Genomic DNA, 19,694 nt, shown 5'->3' with positions numbered 1-19,694 from the left:
GCTATGTGATGGGTTTTTTTAGACTGCTGTTTTAGTGTTCCAGTTTTACTGGAACAAGATGTTTTAGTTTAGCTTTTTTTTGTAATGCCTGTAAGCTGCCTTGGCAGAATTATTCTGCTTCCTTCAAAGAGCGGGACGTGAATACTCAAAATAAGCAAACTATTGATCTTAACTAATTGCTCTTGAACTGCTGTATCCACCCTTTATTAAAAGGAAAGCATTTCTGGTTTTAACCCCAGCTTCTCCTATTAACTGAATGCAATCTGTATTTGCTATGTATTTGAAAAAGGGGAAAAAACATATTTGCGAAAGGGAAAAATTACGGAATTATAGAATAATAGAGTTGGAAGGGAACTTGGAGGTCTTCTAGTCCAACCCCCTGCTTAAGCAGGAAACCCCATTAAGAGCCACGGTGACATAGTGGTTAGAATGCAGTACTGCAGGCTACTTCTGCTGCCTGCTGGCTGCCAGCAGTTTGGCAATCTGGGTCTCACCAGCTCAAGAATGACTCAGCCTCCCATCCTTCCGAAGTGGGTAAAATGAGGACCCAGATTGTTGGGGGCAATAGGCGGACTCTGTAAACCGCTTAGAGAGGGCTGCAAAGCAGTGTAAAGCGGTATATAAGTCTAAGTGCTATTGTTATAATTAGGGAAGGGGACAAAATATGGAACTGAAGCTATGCAGAGAAAGAATGGATGTCTATTTCTGAACATTAAGAACATTTAAGAACCTAAAACAGTTACAATGTGGGTACGTTTGTGCGTGCGTGTTACAGAGAGGAATGAATAAGTGCTATTGCTATTGCTATGCCATTTCAGACAAATGGTTATCCAACATCATCTTAAAAACTTCCAGTGTTGGAGGATTCACATCTTCTGGAGGCAAGTTGTTCTGCTGGTTTATGGTTCCCACTGTCAGGAAATTTCTGCTTAGTTCTAGGTTGCTTCTCTCCTTGATAAGTTTCCACCCATTGCTTCTTGTCCTTCTTTCAGGTGTTTTGCAGAATTTGCTTGACTCCCTCTTCTTTGTGGCAGCCCCTGAGATTTTGGAACACTCCTGTCGTGTCTCCGCTAGTCCTTCTTTTCAAAATAAATTGCAGAAGTTTATAAGATCGCCTTTGGACCTTTAAATATCTCCCCCTTCCAATTAACTAAAATTGTTGGCTCTGCTCACTCTAGTATAGGTAGTCTTTAACTTACAATAGTTTGCTTAGTGACCGAAAGTTACAATGGCACTGAAGAAAGTGACTTATCACTTTTTGGAAGGCTGGAAGGCTGAGTCAACCTTGCGCTGCTCAGGATCGAACTGCTGGCAATGAGCAGAGTCAGCCTGCAATACTGCATTCTAACCATTGCACCACCAGGGCTCCTAACAGCAATAGCACTTAGACTTCAAGGCGCTAGTCGTCACTTATAAAGCCCTTCATGGTATTGGACCTGGGTACTTGAGAGACCGCCTGCTGCCAATTACCTCCAATAGACCGATTAGATCCCACAGATTAGGCCTCCTCTGAATTCCATCCGTCGGCCAATGCCGACTGGCGACTACCCGGAGGAGAGCCTTCTCTGTGGCTGCTCCGACCTCTGGAACGAGCTCCCCGTGGAGATTCGAACCCTCACCGCCCTCCAGGCCTTCCACAAAGCCCTTAAAACCTGGCTGTTCCGACAGGCCTGGGGCTAAAGAGCTGTTGCCCCCCGCCTCGAATGGTATGACTGCTGTGTGTTTTTAAATTATGTATTGTTATGTTCCGTCTTTTTTATTTCTTGTCTGTACCCCCCTCCCCTGATTTGAATTGTGAGCCGCCCTGAGTCCCCTTGGGGAAAAGGGCGGCATATAAATGTAATCAAATCAAATCAAATCAAACTTATGTACTAATTCAGCCCACTCTAAGCGATTTACAGAGCCAGCATCTTGCCCCCAACAATCTGGGTCCTGCTTTTAGCCACCGAGCAAGGATGGAAGGCTGAGTCAACCTTGAGCCTGGTGAGAATCAAATTGCCAAACTCCCGGCAGGCAGTCGTCAATCTTCAGAATTAACCTGCGATACTGCATTTTAACCGCTGCGCCACCACAGATCTGCTTCATAGCTGCCCAGAAACAAGCACAACAACACAAATTCTTCCCAGCCTTTGTGGTTGTTGATGCCCTTGTTTGCATTTTCCCAAGCCCTTGTTTACATTTGTCAACAATTGGGCCCTTGATCCTGTAGATTAGCAAACTTAACAACAGGGGTTGTTCAGGCCATTTGGTTAGATTGTTTGCAATACTGTCTGATGCTTTCCTGGCAGCTGGTTTCAAGCTTTGATGGCCTGGGCAAATAAAGAGATGAGAGTTAAATCAGGCATTACCCCTTACTCAAAGAGAAGAGGGCTGTTCTCTTCTAATTGGTGACACAAGTGGGAAAAAAACCGGGGCCAAATGGTGCCATCAGGATTGGAAGTTAAGTCAACTAAGCTTAGCGGTTAGGTAACCTGAAACTCCCCTTTAAGCTAGTATTTGTGTTGTTTTGCCTCCTACAACACGTGACAAGCCAATATCCTGTTTGGGCATCCTTGTTTGTTCTGCCTCTTTCCCCACCTACTTATGCAAAGAAAGTTATGAGCTCTTGTAAGATGGTTGGGTTTTATTTGACAGATTAAGTCTTATGGATTAACAGAGTTGGAAGGGACCTTGTAGGTCATCTAGTCCAATCCCCCCCACCCACCTCGTTGTTGGCTTCTGCAGAAATGGCACCATGGAAGAATTGAACTCGCTGTCTCCGGTTTTGCTGAGCTGTCGGTTCACTTCCTCAACTGAAGGCTTCGTTCACTGCCCTGTATCCTCCTGCCTCGCAGTGACAAATTTGAAGACGTTCTGTATTACGCTTTTATTCGATTGATGGCCTTGGGCAGTCTCTGTTTTATTGTTTGCCTGGCTGGGTAGCCCTTTGATGGGACCGAGAACAACGTCCCATTAAGTGCCGAGGGCTGGCACCCATTAACTTAAGACTCTTGTGATCGGCTGGCGCAGGGATAAAATTGGACTTGCACATTTCAGAAAGAAAATTCTCCCCACTCCTTATTCATTTCCCCTGGACGGCTGTGGGAAGGGTCCTTCTCTCCGTCCTTCAACCTTTCCCAATCTGGCTACGGATGATGGATGTCCTGAGCCAACTCCCCTGTAGGGCCCAGCTTGGAGAAAGCGTGACGGGTATGGGCAAAGGCAGCAGGATTAAACCAGATCAAAAAGTGCCGGCCAGTTATTCTTGTTAGGTATAATTACAGACTGTACAGTTATAGAGACTAATTTGATTCTGAACTTAACAACGGCAGCAAGACTGTTGGTGGCGCAGTAGGAAGAATTGCCTACAATTCAAGAATGGATGTTAAAAGTAACAAACTTAGCAGAGATGGCTAAAATATCAGCATACCTCAAGGACCATTCAGATGAGAAATACAAGCTGGAATGGAGAAGATGGACTGATTGCATTCAAAATAAATATGCGACTAAGAAACTCCAGATAGCTTATGAATGAATGAGCAGGGAATGTCACAACTTATCCAAAGTTAGCCTTAGAAAAGGGGAGTTAAAGTACAAGCGAGGGATGATGCTAAAGTTAGTTAGTTTATTTTAGTATATGGTTGCTAAATGTTTATACCCTGTATTTGCTCTGGTAGGTTGTAGGGGGGGGAGGGGGGGAGGGGATGTGGGGTTGAGGGGGTGAGGGAGGGAAGGTATATAATTGTAAAACTTATTAAAACTTTTAATTAAAAAAAAAGTGCTGGTCGGGTCAAGTGATTAAGGCATCCGACGTGAAGCTGGGACAGTGATGGTGAACCTTTTTGGCACCAAGTGCCAAAAAGAGAGTGGGGGGCTGAAATCCAAAACAGGAGCCGTCCAGGGGACATACACATGCTGGAAAATGCATTTCCGTTTTCCGGTGTGTGCATACCTGTGCATGCAATGATCAGTTGCCTGGTGCAGATGCTCACGCCGGAAAATGCAAGACCAGCATTTCCGGTTCCTGGCACGGCCGCACGCATGAAGGCTGATTGTGATGCGTGCATGCGCACAGAAACCCAGAAGAGGAAGGGGTGATGCAACACCTGCCAGGCGCCGTGCCTCCGTGTGCCACTTCAGGCATGCGTGCCATAAGTTCGCCATCATGGAGCTAGGATAATGAGAATTCTAGTCCCACATTAGGCATTGTCAGGGGGAAAATCGAACCATGAGCAGAGTTGCACTCAGACGTGGGTTCCTACCAGTTCGCACCTATTCGGTAGAACCGGTTCGTCAAATCTACCGAACCGGTTAGAAGAGGTTCCACCAGTGGACCCGGAAAGCAGGCCACACCTACAGAAGAGGTTCCAAAAATTTTTGAAACCCACCACTGGTTGCACTTAATAACAGTTGAACAGACAGCTCAGCACAAACATCTTGCTTTAGGATCCAGAGGTTTATTAGAATTTAAAGCACGGCCACCATAAAGCTTTGGCTATTAAGGCACTTTACATCACATCGCAATGAGATTCAGTTGGAAAGCTGGCTGGGTGATTTTTGCGGTAATCACTAGGAAATGGTGAATTCTAGTCCCGCCTTGTCCATGAAAGCCAGCTGGGTGACTCTGGGCCAATCACTAGGAGACTGAATTCTAGTCCCGCCTTGTGCATGAAAGCCAGTTGAATGACTCTGGGCCAATCACTAGGAGACTGTGAATTCTAGTCCCGCCTTGTGCATGAAAGCCAGTTGAGTGACTCTGGGCCAATCACTAAGAGACTGTGAATTCTAGTCCCGCCTTGTCCATGAAAGCCAGTTGAGTGACTCTGGGCTAATCACTAAGAGACTGTGAATTCTAGCCCCGCCTTGTCCATGAAAGCCAGTTGAGTAACTCTGGGCCAATCACTAGTGAATTCTAGTCCTGCCTTGTGCATGAAAGCCAGTTGAGTGACTCTGGGCCAATCACTAAGAGACTGTGAATTCTACTCCCGCCTTGTCCATGAAAGCCAGTTGAGTGACTCTGGCTAATCACTAAGAGACTGTGAATTCTAGTCCCGCCTTATGCATGAAAGCCAGCTGGGTGACTCTGGGCTAATCACTAAGAGACTGTGAATTCTAGTCCCGCCTTGTCCATGAAAGCCAGTTGAGTAACTCTGGGCCAATCACTAGTGAATTCTAGTCCTGCCTTGTGCATGAAAGCCAGTTGAGTGACTCTGGGCCAATCACTAAGAGACTGTGAATTCTAGTCCCGCCTTGTCCATGAAAGCCAGTTGAGTGACTCTGGGCCAATCACTAGTGAATTCTAGTCCTGCCTTGTGCATGAAAGCCAGTTGAATGACTCTGGGCCAATCACTAAGAGACTGTGAATTCTAGTCCCGCCTTGTGCATGAAAGCCAGTTGAGTGACTCTGGGCCAATCACTAAGAGACTGTGAATTCTAGTCCCGCCTTGTCCATGAAAGCCAGTTGAGTGACTCTGGGCCAATCTCTAGTGAATTCTAGTCCCGCCTTGTGCATGAAAGCCAGTTGAATGACTCTGGGCCAATCACTAAGAGACTGTGAATTCTAGTCCTGCCTTGTGCATGAAAGCCAGTTGAGTGACTCTGGGCCAATCACTAAGAGACTGTGAATTCTAGTCCCGCCTTGTGCATGAAAGCCAGCTGGGTGACTCTGACCCAGCCCCTCTCTCTCAGCCCAACCTGCCTCACAGGGCTGTTGTGGGGCAAATAGGAAGAGGAAGGAATATTGGATTTAATCATCACCTTGAGTTATTTATAAAAAATAATAAAGGCGGGATAAAACATGTAACAAAAGGGCCAATACTGCCTCGGATGCTCAACTTGTAGCCTTGCCAGCTGCTTCTTGAAAGCTGCCACCAGCACTGAATAGGGAAGAATAATTAACTACAGGATTAGCAACTCTATTGCCAACTTCTGCTACTTAATTCAAATGGAATTCAATTAAATTCTGCCAAACTTGGAGCATACTTCTGCATCCTTACTGTATGTATGAGCTTTTGCATGCTTTCTAGAAACAGGGTATACATCTCCTTTTAATGAAGCCATAATCCCTTGGGGGATGTGTGTGAGTGTGGAGTCTGGACAACTGACTATTTTACTGGCCAGATGCCCTTCCTGTCACCAATGTGGAGTTTTGTTCAGCAGATATATTCTCGATGTGCCCAGAGAGAGAAATATCTGCCCCTGCCTAGAATCGAACTCACAGCCTCTTGTGTCACCTTCTAGAAACTAGGTATAAGACAGGAAAGAGTTGTCCCCTCTTGATTTAAAGCATCATTAGATGTGTTAACTCAAAACAAGGGGAACTGAAATGGCTCATCCTTTTGAGGAGAAATTGTTAAGAAAATAAAATTTGGTGGGAACTAGCAAGCTTCTCTTCTGTAGTAGGGAAGGCTGTCTGCTGTTAAAAAAAACAAGAACCAGCCACTACTCAAACTAATAGCAATAGCAGTAGACTTATATACCGCTTCATAGGCCTTTCAGGCCTCTCTAAGCGGTTTACAGAGAGTCAGCATATTGCCCCCAACAATCTGGGTCCTCATTTTACCCACCTCGGAAGGATGGAAGGCTGAGTCAACCCTGAGCCGGTGAGATTTGAACCGCTGACCTACTGATCTAGCAGTAGCCTGCAGTGCTGCTTTTAACCACTGCGCCACCTTGGCTCTTAGGACTGAAACTAAGACTGAAATTCATCCTAAAATTGGAAAGGGATTTAGAAATAACTCATAACTCTTTGCTGATAAGGTCTTAGCTGGCAGTGAAGTCTCCTTATAAGTAAAAAGTATAGGTTTGTTTTATACTTTTTATAGCGTTTGCCCAATCCTGTAAACAAAATAATACCCCCTCGGATGAATTAGTGATAAAAAAACCTTTGGATTGTGCAGAGATGGACAAATTAACACTGAAATTAAAAGATAAAGAAGAGTCGGAATATTATGAAATTTGGAACAATTGGTACAAATGGCTGCAAAACAAGAATAAAATTAATTAAGCCAAAAAAACAATATATATAAATATATATAGAACTGTGTATAAAGGTGTGTAAATATAGAAGCGAAATATTATATACATGTACAGGTATGATGACATAACAATGTTGATGTAATGACTGTAAGGTGTTGTAGAAGGGAAAAATAATTTAAAAAATCTGCTAATAAAAAAAAAGTATAGGTTTACTTTCAGCATAAACTTAGTGTAAGCCAGGGGTGGGTTCCGGCTTCTATTGCTGCCAGTTTGCTCAGGGACGGGCTTTGGGTCCATGTGCGCTTGATGAGCGCTGCATGCACATGCGCAATAGTGAAAAAATTGCTTCTGTGCATGCGCAGAAACAAAAAACAAGATGGTGGTGCCTACGGTGCTGCTGATAGAACCAGTTCGGGGGTGTGTCCAGCCGAATTCCTACCTACTTGGCCAAACCGGCTCGAACCGGTAGGAACCCACCTCTGGTGTAAGCTGAGTGGTGCGGTGGTCTAGAGGTGGAGTGCTCGCCTCACAATCAGGAGGCTGTGAGTTTGATCCTAGATAGAGGCAGATAGTTCTGTCTCTCTCTGGGCACAATGAGAATATATCTGCTGAACAAAACTCCGCATTGGCAACAGGAAAGGCATCTGGCCAGTAAACATTCAGCTCCATTCAGTTGTCCAGACTTCACCCTGCAAGGGATTATGGGGTTATTAAAAGGAGATGATGATGATGATAAACGTAGTGTTAGCTCCATTTTGGAATAAGTTCCAGGAGTAATGTAACTCATCAATATCTAGATAGAAATTAGCATTTGCTTCCTTGTTTTTTAGATCAGTGGTTCTCAACCTTCCCAATGCCGCGACCCTTTAATACAGTTCCTCATGTTGTGGCGACCCCCCAACCATCAAACTGGTGTCTCGGTTCCTAAGACCATCAAAAATATGTGTTTTCCGATGGTCTTAGGCGACCCCTATGAAAGGGTCGTTCGACCCCCCAAAGGGGTCCCGACCCACAGGTTGAGAACCACTGCTTTAGATCCTCCACTGTACCATCACTGAAAGCTTCCGCAGATTGCTATGTAAACTAGAGGACAGTAACAATGGAGCAGCGTGCATAATTCCCCTGATAGCACTTGTAGACTCTCAATGAACATGTAAGAGTTGAATGCTTATCAGAGTGTAAAATCTTATGACGTGTTTGCTCTTGTTTGAAAGAGGGTGGATTGAGAACACCAACATCTCTTGAGAAAATCAAGGCTTGGTTTTAAAAACATACTTAAATGGCCTTCCTCCTGAGCTGAAGCTGGCTGCAACCCTGTTTCCTTCCATGAAAGCTCTTAAAATATGGTTTTGTCAACTGGGCCTGGAGATTCCATGGAAGAATGATAGGGAAAATCCAGGAAAAAAGATATAGTACATATAAAAGGGGGAAAAAAGGAAAAAAAGGAACTCAAGTGTAGGGGATAGAAGGACGAACAGAAAACTGATGAAAAAAGAAACATCCAAAAGCTCAGCAGATGAGTTAAGAGAAAATGGTTAAGAAAGGAGGAAGGGAAAAGAAGAGATGTATTAGTAGAAAATGAAATATGTTAATACTGCCAATGATATAGCGTTAAGTAAAATAACACTGTTAATTGTGGATAACCAATTAAGTAAAATGCTTGTTATATTACAATTGAATTCGGTGATATATGCTACCTATAGAAATTAGAATAGCAAGTGGAAAATGAAATGATAAATTGGGTATATTTTTCTGAAAGGGCGAAAAAGGTTGTGTTAAGAAAAATTTAAACTTGAGATGGAAATATGGGAAGAAAATAATAAGGCTGAAATTGGAATGGTAATGTGATGTAAAAGAAATTATGTATAAGAGAGAATGTAAAAGGGGGGGGGGGGGAACCCGGACGACGTTTTGTTTGTAAAAAGAATTTAAAATTTGTAACAAAAAAAATATCTGGGGAAAAAAAGGCTCTTGAAACATGGTTTTGTCTCTTAGGAATGGGGTGAGGTCAATAGTAGACAATTTAAGGCTAAAGTTATGGGGATTTGAGGATATAACAACAGAGTTAGGTAGAGCATTTCAGGCATTTACCACTCTGTTGCTGAAGTCGTCTTTTCTGCAATCAAGTTTGGAGCGGTTTACATTGAGTTTGTATCTGTTGTGTGCTCTTGTATTATTGCGGTTGAAGCTGAAGTAGTCATTGACGGGAAGGACGTTGTAGCGGATAATTTTATGTACTACGCTTAAGTCCAACCATAGGCAGCGTAGTTTTAGGTTGTCCAAGCCCAAGATTTCAAGCCTTGTGGTGTAGGGTATTCTATTGTGAGCAGAGGAGTGGAGTACCCTTCTTGTGAAATACCTCTGGACTCACTTAATTGTACTACTGTCCGATAAAAAGTGTGGATTCCAGACGGACGAGCTGTATTCGAGAATTGGTCTAGCAAAGGTTTTGTATGCTCTAGTTAGCAATACAATGTTACCAGAGGAGAAGATTCGTAAGATTAGGTTAACAACTCTTCCATAAACTCATATCAGACTCGGAATCTTAGATTTGGTGGTAGAGAAGGTCAGATTTGAAGGCACTCTGGGAGTAGTCTCTCGTCCAACTATTTCAGGAAAGTTGCAGAAATCCAAATGCTGCTCTGGACTTACTCTTCTCTGGGGAACTGTGTGGGAAATGCCTGGCTTTAAACATGTTCCTTTCTCTCCATGCCTCCCTTTTCTTTTGCAGATGACTGACCCGCGTCCCTCGTTTCTAACACTGAAGCCAGGTTGTTTTAACTAAAGATGGAAACACTGGAGTCGGAACTGACTTGCCCAATTTGCTTAGAGTTGTTCGAAGACCCCCTCCTCCTGCCGTGCGCTCACAGCCTGTGCTTCAGCTGCGCCCACCGCATCTTGGTTTCCAGCTGCTCCTCTGGCGAGAACCTCGAGCCCATCACTGCCTTCCAGTGCCCCACCTGCCGACATGTCATATCTCTTAACCACCGGGGCCTAGAAGGCCTTAAACGGAATGTGACCTTGCAGAATATCATTGACCGATTCCAGAAGGCCTCTTTGAGCGGGCCCAGTTCCCCCAGCGAGAACTACTGTCAGCGATCCTATCGCCGCAGCCCGACCATGTCGACAGTGGTGGACCGGATAGCTTGCCAGTTCTGCGAGCAGGACCCTCCCCGCGACGCCATCAAGACCTGCATTACTTGCGAGGTGTCCTACTGTGACCGCTGCCTGCGGGCCACCCACCCCAATAAGAAGCCATTCACCAGCCACCGGTTGGTGGAGCCTGTGCCGGACACTCACTTCCGGGGACTGATGTGCCTTGAGCACGAGAATGAGAAGGTGAACATGTACTGTGTGGCTGATGACCAGCTCATCTGTGCCTTATGCAAACTGGTGGGGAGGCACCGGGATCATCAAGTGGCATCCCTGAGTGACCGGTTTGAGAAGCTGAAGGTAAGTCGAGGTGGGCAGGGGACGCAGGGGTGGGTGGCATGTTAAAAATCCAGATCATATTTTTGGGGGTGGGGGGGGTACCAGGTAGAGTTTGGATATCATCCAGCCTCCGGTTTTAAAAGTGGCAGATTGTGCGAATGAGGAACGGGAAAATGGACGTGATTTGGATGGAATCATCCTCATAAAACTTCTTTCATCCTCTCCGTCTTTTTTAGGGGGGAGGGCTTAAATCAACACTCTTACTTGAAATGACTTTTGGGGGACAGGGGAGATCGTTAACAATCTTGTTATTGTGTCCCAGACTAACCGAGGTACAGGATGAATGCAGGGGTTGGCTTCAAAAATTGCACCAATGGGTTCACTGCCCCATTGCTGGGTGGGTGTGGCCATGGTGGGCGTGGTCTAGTCACTACCGTGGCAGTGGAGGGGGCATTTTCTGCCCTCCCCAGGCTCCGGAGGCTTTTCTCGAGCCTCCGGGAGGGCGAAAACCTCCTCCCTGAGCTCCGGAGGCCCTCCGGAGGCTGGAAACAGGCTGATTTCTGGACTTCTGGAACCTCCAGCAAGCCTGTTTCCACTCCTCCCTAAGCCACACGAGCCTTGCACTTACCTGGCATAATGAACGGGATGTGTGAAGACTCCTGGGAGAAGCAGGGTGGTGGGCGTGGCCAGCCAAGGGTGGCATTTGAGGGTTTACCGAACTGGGCAGAATCCTAGCTAGAGGATCGCTCGAACCAGTGCAAATCCCCCAGCAGCTCACCTGTCAGCCTCTGCTTTGCTGCTGCTTTGGCTGCCATTGAAACGTGGAGGGGGGGCATGGTATTTGGGAGGGGAATACTAATTGTGCTGGAGGAAGATTCTGGAGTTTCTGCTGCCTGTCTTACTGCGCATGCGGAGGAGGTTTCCCGCCAAGGCCAACGGCACCGACATTCCATCTGGGTGATGCCTTTCGAAGTTATCTCACACCTGACACTTGGGAGAATTATGATTGGACTGTAACTGGGATGCCAAGGGGAGGGGAATGGGTTATTCTATATATCATTTGCTTTCGCGGCTAAATAATCAGTCTTCGCTTTGCTACGCTTCTAATCATTTATAATTAGTAAAAGTACACTTGATTTCTATCAATGGAGTCTCGTGGTTTTCTTTCCTAATTATTCAATGGAGGAGTGCTGACATCACCCCCGGATGATTGGGGGCTGTCAAAATCAGGACTTTAGTTTTTGGGTAAATGCAGCACTTTGGATTCCAAGGGAAGAAGAGGTTCCAGAATGCAATAGGGTGTTCAGCTCTTGGTGGCTCTTTAAAGCAGCTGCATCTTGCTCTTTCTCCAACAACTGCAGAGCCATTCTGCAAGAGGACACATTTGGTGCAAGGCATGTCCAGAAGATAATAGTGTGTGTCCACCTGTGTAGCACCTTTCATGTCTTCCTAGCTGTCCTGCACAGCTGGGATAGTTTGACAACAGCTGTATCTTGAGGCATATTGTAACAAGTGCTTACTCACGTTTCTTTCTGTACTGTTAACAGTGTAAGATTAGGGGGTTCGTGTCTTCCACATCAGGCTGTTTATTCACGTTTCTTGGTTATGGTTTTCCCTGGCAGTGGCTCTCAAGAGTTTCAGCCTGAAGCCTTTCTTAATGTATACTCCAAGAGAAGGCAACTGCTAAATGGCTACAAGATTGACTTAGCCTCAGAAACTTCTGGAGGGCTGCATGAAACCGTTGGGTGATGCAGTCACTGTGGGAAAGAGGTATAATGGTGTGTTTTTTTGTGCTGGTTTTGTATGGTAATTCTAGGTGCATTTCTGCTGGTGGCCACCTTTCAAGCCCTTCATGGCTTGGGACAAGGTTATCTGAGGGACCGTTTCTTGCCGGTCACATCTACCTGACCCACTAGAGCGGGAAGGCAGGGAACGTTGTGGGTCCCATCCCTAGGGAGACACAACTGGTGGGACCCAGAAGAAGGGACTTCTCCGTGGTGGCTCCTTCTCTCTGGAACATCATTCCCCCAGAGATGAGATTGGCCCCCACTCTAGTAGTCTTCCAGAAGGTGCTGAAGACCTGGTTCTGCCAAAGGGCCTGGAGAACACAGAGCAGGATGGAGCCCATTAAATGGATTGCATCAATATGTGTTGTTGCTGGGATTTGAGGGTGGGGGGCTATTATTTTATTATTCTACTTTATTATGATTTATATTTTCTTTTATTATTTTACTTTTGATATGTTTTTATACTCATGTAAGTTGCCTTGAGTTGCCATGGACAAGTAGGCGGCAATATAAATTTTCATTACTTTCTTTTTTATTATTTTTTTCCCTTCTACAACACCTTACAGTCATTACATCAACATTTTTTCATAAAAGAAGGAAGGAAGGAAGGAAGGAGGGAGGGAGGGAAGATAGGTAGGAAGGAAGGTAAGAAGGTAGGAAGGAAGGAAGGTAGGAAGGAAGGCAGGAGGGAGGGAAAGTAGGTAGGTAGGAAGGAAGGAAGGTTGAAAGGAAGGTAGGAAGGTAGGTAGATAGGTAGGGAGGAAGGAAGGAAGGAAAGTAGGAAGGAAGGTAGGAAGGTAGGTAGATAGGTAGGGAGGAAGGAAGGAAGGAAAGTAGGAAGGAAGGTAGGAAGGAAGGCAGGAAGGAAGGCAGGAGGGAGGATGGTGGAACAGGCCCACCTGACATACCTACCCTTTAAAGCCCACCTTCCTCAAATTTGAAATATATCCTGAAATCACACCACTTTTGTTGCTGAGTTTTAATGATGCAAAATGGGTGCCGGTAAGTCATCTGGAGGGATGTGGTGGCTCAGTGGCTAAGATGTTGTTGATCAGAAGGTCGGCAGTTCAGCGGTTTGAATCCCTAGCTTCGCGTAACAGAATGAGCTCCCATAACTTGCCCCAGCTTCTGCCAACCTAGCAGTTCGAAAGCACGTAAAAACGCAAGTAGAAGTATAGGAACCACCTTTGGTGGAAAGGTCGCAGCGTCACGTGCATTTTTGGGGTTTAGTCATGCCGGTCACATGATCATGGAGACGTCTTTGGACAGCGCTGGCACTTCGGCTTAGAAATGGAGATGAGCACTGCCCTCTAGAGCCGGGAACGATTAGCACGCATGTGTGGGGGAACCTTTATCTTTAAGTCACTTGGAACCTCTGGGTGGTGGGTCTGTGCCCCTTATTCTAGTGACCAATTGCTCTTTTTCATAGATTTGCACCCAACATTATTTGCAAGCCTTGCATCTCAGAGTTATGTGAGAATGGAGTTTTGATGGTCAGGATTCAGGAGCCCAGCCTCCTCCCCGAGGTCCTGGTTTTTTTGCAAACGAGAGAATGGATGTACATGAGAGAGACGGGGTGTCTATTCTGTAGGAGGTATTGGAGCCAACTTGTCCTAGGAGGAATCATCCAATAAGGAACTACTCCGTTTTCAGTGGGTTGAAGTCTGCTGCACCTTCAGTGGAACAACTGGATTTTCTTCCCTCCCTTCCCCACCCCCCTCAGCTACTTGAGGGTGTTTGCAAGCCAGATTTCAGCTGCACAAGGTAATAAATGTTTTGAGCAGCCTGCCTCCAGGAGAATAGACAACTGATGCCATTTCGGATCTAGCGGCTGTTGACAAACTGGTTTTATGCTTTGAGGGAGGTTTGATTTATGGCTGTCAGGGCTGACAGCAACAGCCTTAGTCTGAAATGTGCAGAATTTCTATAGGCTCTTTTCTAGCATATTAATTTTTGACATTGCACCTGCTCCCTTAAGAGCTGTTTATGCTGACGTGCAAGCTATCGGAGGCCTTAATTGCCCCTTTAAAATTTTAGGTGTACTTTCTTAGGGGAAGGTACACAGGTTCGGAGATGCTGGCCTGTGTGGTAAGGAGGGGAGCCACTAGACTGAGGTCTGCATCTATGTCTGAATGAAGCAGTTTAGAATATATACATCCTTCTACCCCCCTCTAGTTTTAACCAATTGTCAAGGAAGGATACTTGCTCTCACTTTCCTAGCCCAATCAGACCTACTATCTCGACCCAGCACTGGCAAGATTTATAGAAGATTGAGACACTTTTTCCATTGAGAACTTTCGTGAGTAATTTGTCAATGGTCCAAATTCCATTGAGGATTTCATTGGGAATTTGTCAGTGGTCCACATTCCAGTGAGAATTTCCTTGGGTATTGGTTAGTGGTCCAAATTCCAGTGAGAATTTCATTAGGTATTGGTTAGTGGTCCAAATTCCATTGAGAATTTCCTTGGGAATTGGTTAATGGTCCAAATTCCATTGAGAATTTCCTTGGGAATTGGTTAGTGGTCCAAATTCCATTGAGAATTTCCTTGGGAATTGGTTAATGGTACAAATTCCATTGAGAATTTCCTTGGGAATTGGTTAGTGGTCCAAATTCCATTGAGAATTTCCTTGGGAATTGGTTAATGGTACAAATTCCATTGAGAATTTCCTTGGGAAATGGTTAGTGGTCCAAATTCCTTTGAGAATTTCCTTGGGAATTTGGTTAGTGGTCCAAATTCCTTTGAGAATTTCCTTGGGAATTTGATGAGTGGTCCAAATTCCATTGAGAATTTTCTTGGGAATTGGGTAGTGGACCAAATTCCATTGAGAATTTCCTTGGGAATTGGTTAGTGGTCCAAATTCCATTGAGAATTTCCTTGGGAATTGGGTAGTGGACCAAATTCCATTGAGAATTTCCTTGGGAATTGGGTAGTGGTCCAAATTCCATTGAGATTTCCACAGGGATTTTGTTAATAGTCCAAATTGAAATGAAAAATGAAAACAAAACCGCATTTTAAAAAATTATTTAAACTGAAGAGCAAAAAACAACCAAGTTCATGTTTGTACTTACAGATGTTTAGAAGAAACCTATCCTGGTTTTATGCTGGGATTGCAAATGCCATCATTTTCAGCCAAAGTTCTGGGGATTTGGCACGTCCGACACTTTTGAGGATTACCAGATTGTGACAGATGGATTTAGAATCTGGAAAGCAATTTTTTTTTAATTGAATTGAATTGAATTTTATTATTTGTATGCCGCCCTTCTCCGGGAGGGACTCAGGGCGGCGAATAACTCAAAAGGGGAAAAGGGGAACATAGAACAGAATACAAGTAATTAAAATAACCAAGAATCACACAACCATACAAGTCGAGAGGGGAGGGGAACTCATCAACCACAGGCCTGCCGGCAAAGCCAGGTTTTGACGGCTTTTCGGAAGGCCTGGAGAGAGGTGAGGGTCTGAATCCCTGCGGGGAGTTCGTTCCAGAGGGCCGGAGCTGCCACAGAGAAGGCCCTCCCCCGGGTAGTAGCCAGGTGGCATTGGCTGGTAGACAGAACCCGGAGGAGGCCAACCCTGTGTGATCTAATGGGTCTTTGGGAGGTAATTGGCAGCAGGCGGTCTCTCAAGTACAGTTGCAGTTTACTAAGTTATAGAAAATGGACTAGATCTGACCTAGAAGGAGATGTGCCACTCTGTAAGAGTTTCTAGAAGACTAAAAAGAGAAACCCCAAAGACAAATAGTTGTGGTTCTTTCATCTTTGCCAAAATGGTTAAAACTGTCAAGGGAGCCAGATCAAAGCTTTTTAGTCTTCTAGAAACTCTTACAGAGTCTTTCAGTTTGATTCCCCCTCCCCCCCAATTTCAGTCAGGGATTTGGAAATTCAAAGCGTTTCTAGTTAGCGTCCCAGCCTTTAAGTAGCAAAATGCACTTCCTGCAACATTCATGATGAGGTTTTAAACTAACAGGAACATCATTTGATGCATCAAGAAGCATTATGCAGAATGCTGGATTTTCATGTCAGACAGCAGACATGTGCGCATAAAAGAGTAATGTTGATCTTTCTGACTACGGCATATGTTTCTGTTAGCATACTGGCCGGACCAGCAGGCTGTTCTGTTGATTCTACAGTATCATTCTAAACATTCCACTCATAAAAATGGGGTGATGCGTTTGGTCTAGTGGAAGATACATGATTAATTGAGAAATTAAAAGTCATGCAGCATGTATGCAAGGGGTGGGATCAGTTGGGGGGGGGATGCTGCCAGTTTAACAACCAGTTTGATGAGCGAGTGCTTTGCACAGCGCTGAAAATGGTGCATTTAGAAGCTCAGGTATGTGTGTGTGTGTGGGGAGAAATCAGCTGTGCCACATGATTGAGATGAGCTAGAAAGCAGGAAATCAAAGACAGGATAGGGTGGGTGGAGGGTGGGAGGGGGGAACTGATCGTCAGAGGTACCGGTTTGTCCGAACCGGTCCGAACCGGCTGAATACCACCTCTGGGTGTGTTGGCTCAGCAGTTATAGGAGGTTTGAGACCCAAGCTCAGTAGAATGGTTCCTGCCTCAGCTCCTGCCCACCAGTTCAAAAGGATGCAAATGCGAGTAGATAAATAGGTACCACTCTTGTGGGAAGGTAACCCTGTTGCGTGCGCCTCGGCATATAGTTATAGTGGCCACATGACCTCGGAAAACATCTTCAGATAATGCTGGCTTTCTTGGCTAAGAAACAGAAATGAGCACCAGCCTGTAGAATCGGAAATGACTGGACAGGGAAAACCTTTACCTATATTTTTAATGCATATATGCAAAAAAATTTTTGGTATGAGGAATTAGATCTTTAACCAACCAGCCACCTAGGCAATTTTCTCTGTCTCTGGCAGGATGAATTCAAAAGCATCTCATTTTGTCTAAACAAATCTCACTGCAGATGTAAACTGTTTTTGGTTGTCTTACTTGTCATTCTCCAGATAAATAAACTTTTTAGCCCAGCTCACAAAAATCACTTTCAGACATACAAATAACATACGGAGGTTTCTGAATATGAAGTTCCATTCCATTCCATTCCATTCTATTATTCCCTTCCCTATTCCCTTCCCCATTCCATTCCATTTTCCATTCCATTCTCCTCTCCTCTCCTATTCTTCCCTTCCCTTCCCTATTTCATTCCCCATTCCATTTTCCATTCCATTCCATTTGATTCTTCCCTTCCCTATTCCATTCCATTCCATTCCCCTTTCCTTTCCTTTCCTTTCCTTTCCTTTCCTTTCCTTTCCTTTCCTTTCCTTTCCTTTCCTTTCCTTTCCATTCCATTCCATTCCATTCCATTCCATTCCCTATCCTATCCTATCCTATCCTATCCTATCCTATCCTATCCTATCCTATCCTATCCTATCCTTCCACTCCATTCTATTCCATTCTTTCAGGTCGGTAAACATCCACTTAGCAATGCAAGCCGATTTTCTTCCTTTTCTCAGCCTTTGAACACTACAGCCTAAGGAAGAATTCCTTGTATTTCGGCTATAAGGGTATGTCTTTTGCTCTCCCAGGGAATTGCTCCGGCAATGCAATGGATTAATTCATATTTATAACAAGTCTATTTCTGAGGTCTGGATGCATTCAGTCTAGGTCCTGGGTCTAATTTCTATGTATGTAGGACCCCAGCCGTGGTGACTGGAATCAAAGAGAATTATTTAAAAAATTCTCCGATATACTTGCGCAATTAGAATCATATTACTGCCGTGTTATTTTAGCACACTGATTCTAGAGCTCTCAGGATTAAAATGAAAGAGGAAAAAAAATCTTCCCAGCACTTATGGAAGCTGGCAAGCTGAGCTCTGTATTCTGTGATTTTCACAGGGCAGTGGAGAAATTGGTGCCGAGGGTGGAATTCATTATGAATCTCGGAGCCTATAAAAAAAGAAACTCTTTAGAGCGAAAGGTTTTTAAATAAACTTGAAAATGTGGAGGTAATATTTCTGGATCTGACATTTTGAGCAAGCCACATGAACAAAAGTCGATCAAAGCGCAGAGGTTCTGTAACTCGTGTAATCTTTCTGGTTTCCACCACAGTTGAATGACCCAAGAACTGTGTTCCGTCTTACAGAGATTCCACAATCTGGATTTACTGGTTTAAGAATTCGGACCAACCCCTCAGTGATGGGATTCAATTTTTTTAAATACTGGTTCTGCGGGTGTGGCTTGGTGGGCGTGGCAGGGGAAGGATACTGTAAAATCTCCATTTGGTCCCCACTCCAGGGGAAGGTTACTGCAAAATCCCCATTCCCTTCCCACTACAGGAGAAGGATACTATAAAATCTCCATTTCCATCCCATTCCAGGGGAAGGATACTGTAAAATCTCCATTCCCTCCCCACCACAGGAGAAGGATACTGTAAAATCTCCATTCCCTCCCCATCACAGGAGAAGGATACAGTAAAATCTCCATTTCCACCCCACTCCTGGGGGAAGGATAGTGTAAAATCTTCATTTCCTCCTCACTCCAGGGGAAGGTTACTGCAAAATCCCCATTCCCTCCCCACTATAGGAGAAGGATACTATAAAATCTCCATTTCCATCCCATTCCAGGGGAAGGATACTGTAAAATCTCCATTCCCTCCCCACTACAGGAGAAGGATACTATAAAATCTCCATTTCCATTCCATTCCAGGGGAAGGTTACTGCAAAATCCCCATTCCCTTCCCACTACAGGAGAAGGATACTATAAAATCTCCATTTCCATTCCATTCCAGGGGAAGGTTACTGCAAAATCCCCATTCCCTTCCCACTACAGGAGAAGGATACTATAAAAATCTCCATTTCCATCCCATTCCAGGGGAAGGATACTGTAAAATCTCCATTCCCTCCCCACCACAGGAGAAGGCTACTGTAAAATCTCCATTTCCACTCCACTCCAGGGGAAGGTTACTGCAAAATCCCCATTCCCTCCCCACTACAGGAGGAGGATACTATAAAATCTCCGTTTCCACTCCACTTCAGGGGAAGGATACTGCAAAATCCCAATTCCCTCCCGATCAGCTGGGACCCGGGAGGCAGAGAATAGATGGGGGTGGGGCCAGTCAGAGGTGGTATTTACTGGTTCTCTGAATTACTCAAAGTTTCCGCTACCGTTTCTCCAGAACCGGTCAGAATCTGCTGAATACCACCTCTGAACCCCCTGCAACGTTGCAGAATTTTTCTGGTATAGATAGTTATTCCGTGTCTGTGGAATTCTACGCAGGGACCTGTTTCTGACATCCTTCCCTTGAATGACAAAGAACAATTAGCATCTTCGACGGAGGCTGACTTGAATTCATTAAGCGATTTGAGAGTCCCTTAAATCAACGGGGGCCCGTAATTCTGTCATGGCCTTAGGAACTAGGGAAAAAAAAGTTTTGCTTTTATTTTGATCTCCCGAGCTGAAAGTTTCAGACACCAAATCACCCGGTGTGTTATTTACTTATTTATTTTTTTAAAAAATGTGCATGCTCTTAAGGGTTCTGGGTGGCTTACCACAGATGGTGT

At 44.9% G+C, this 19,694-nt stretch overlaps 1 protein-coding gene across 1 annotated transcript in view; it reads left to right on the top strand.

The window, feature by feature from the left end:
- The window catches only part of MID2 (midline 2), a 232,206-nt gene that overhangs the window by 41,554 nt on the left and 170,958 nt on the right, over positions 1-19,694 (top strand). The window contains exon 2 of the mRNA XM_087727829.1: positions 9,689-10,410. Coding sequence (XP_087583955.1) covers positions 9,745-10,410 — 666 coding nt within the window. The 5' untranslated portion in view covers positions 9,689-9,744. The remainder of the gene's footprint in view (positions 1-9,688; positions 10,411-19,694) is intronic.

The sequence above is a fragment of the Thamnophis sirtalis genome, unplaced genomic scaffold, assembly GCF_051295495.1.
Source record: "Thamnophis sirtalis isolate CommonGarterSnake01/CBP01778 unplaced genomic scaffold, rThaSir2_p1.2 scaffold_13, whole genome shotgun sequence".
Classification (NCBI taxonomy): Eukaryota; Metazoa; Chordata; class Lepidosauria; order Squamata; family Natricidae; genus Thamnophis; species Thamnophis sirtalis.
Note: the sequence above shows the minus strand (reverse complement) of the source record. Positions and strands in the feature narration are given on the sequence as shown.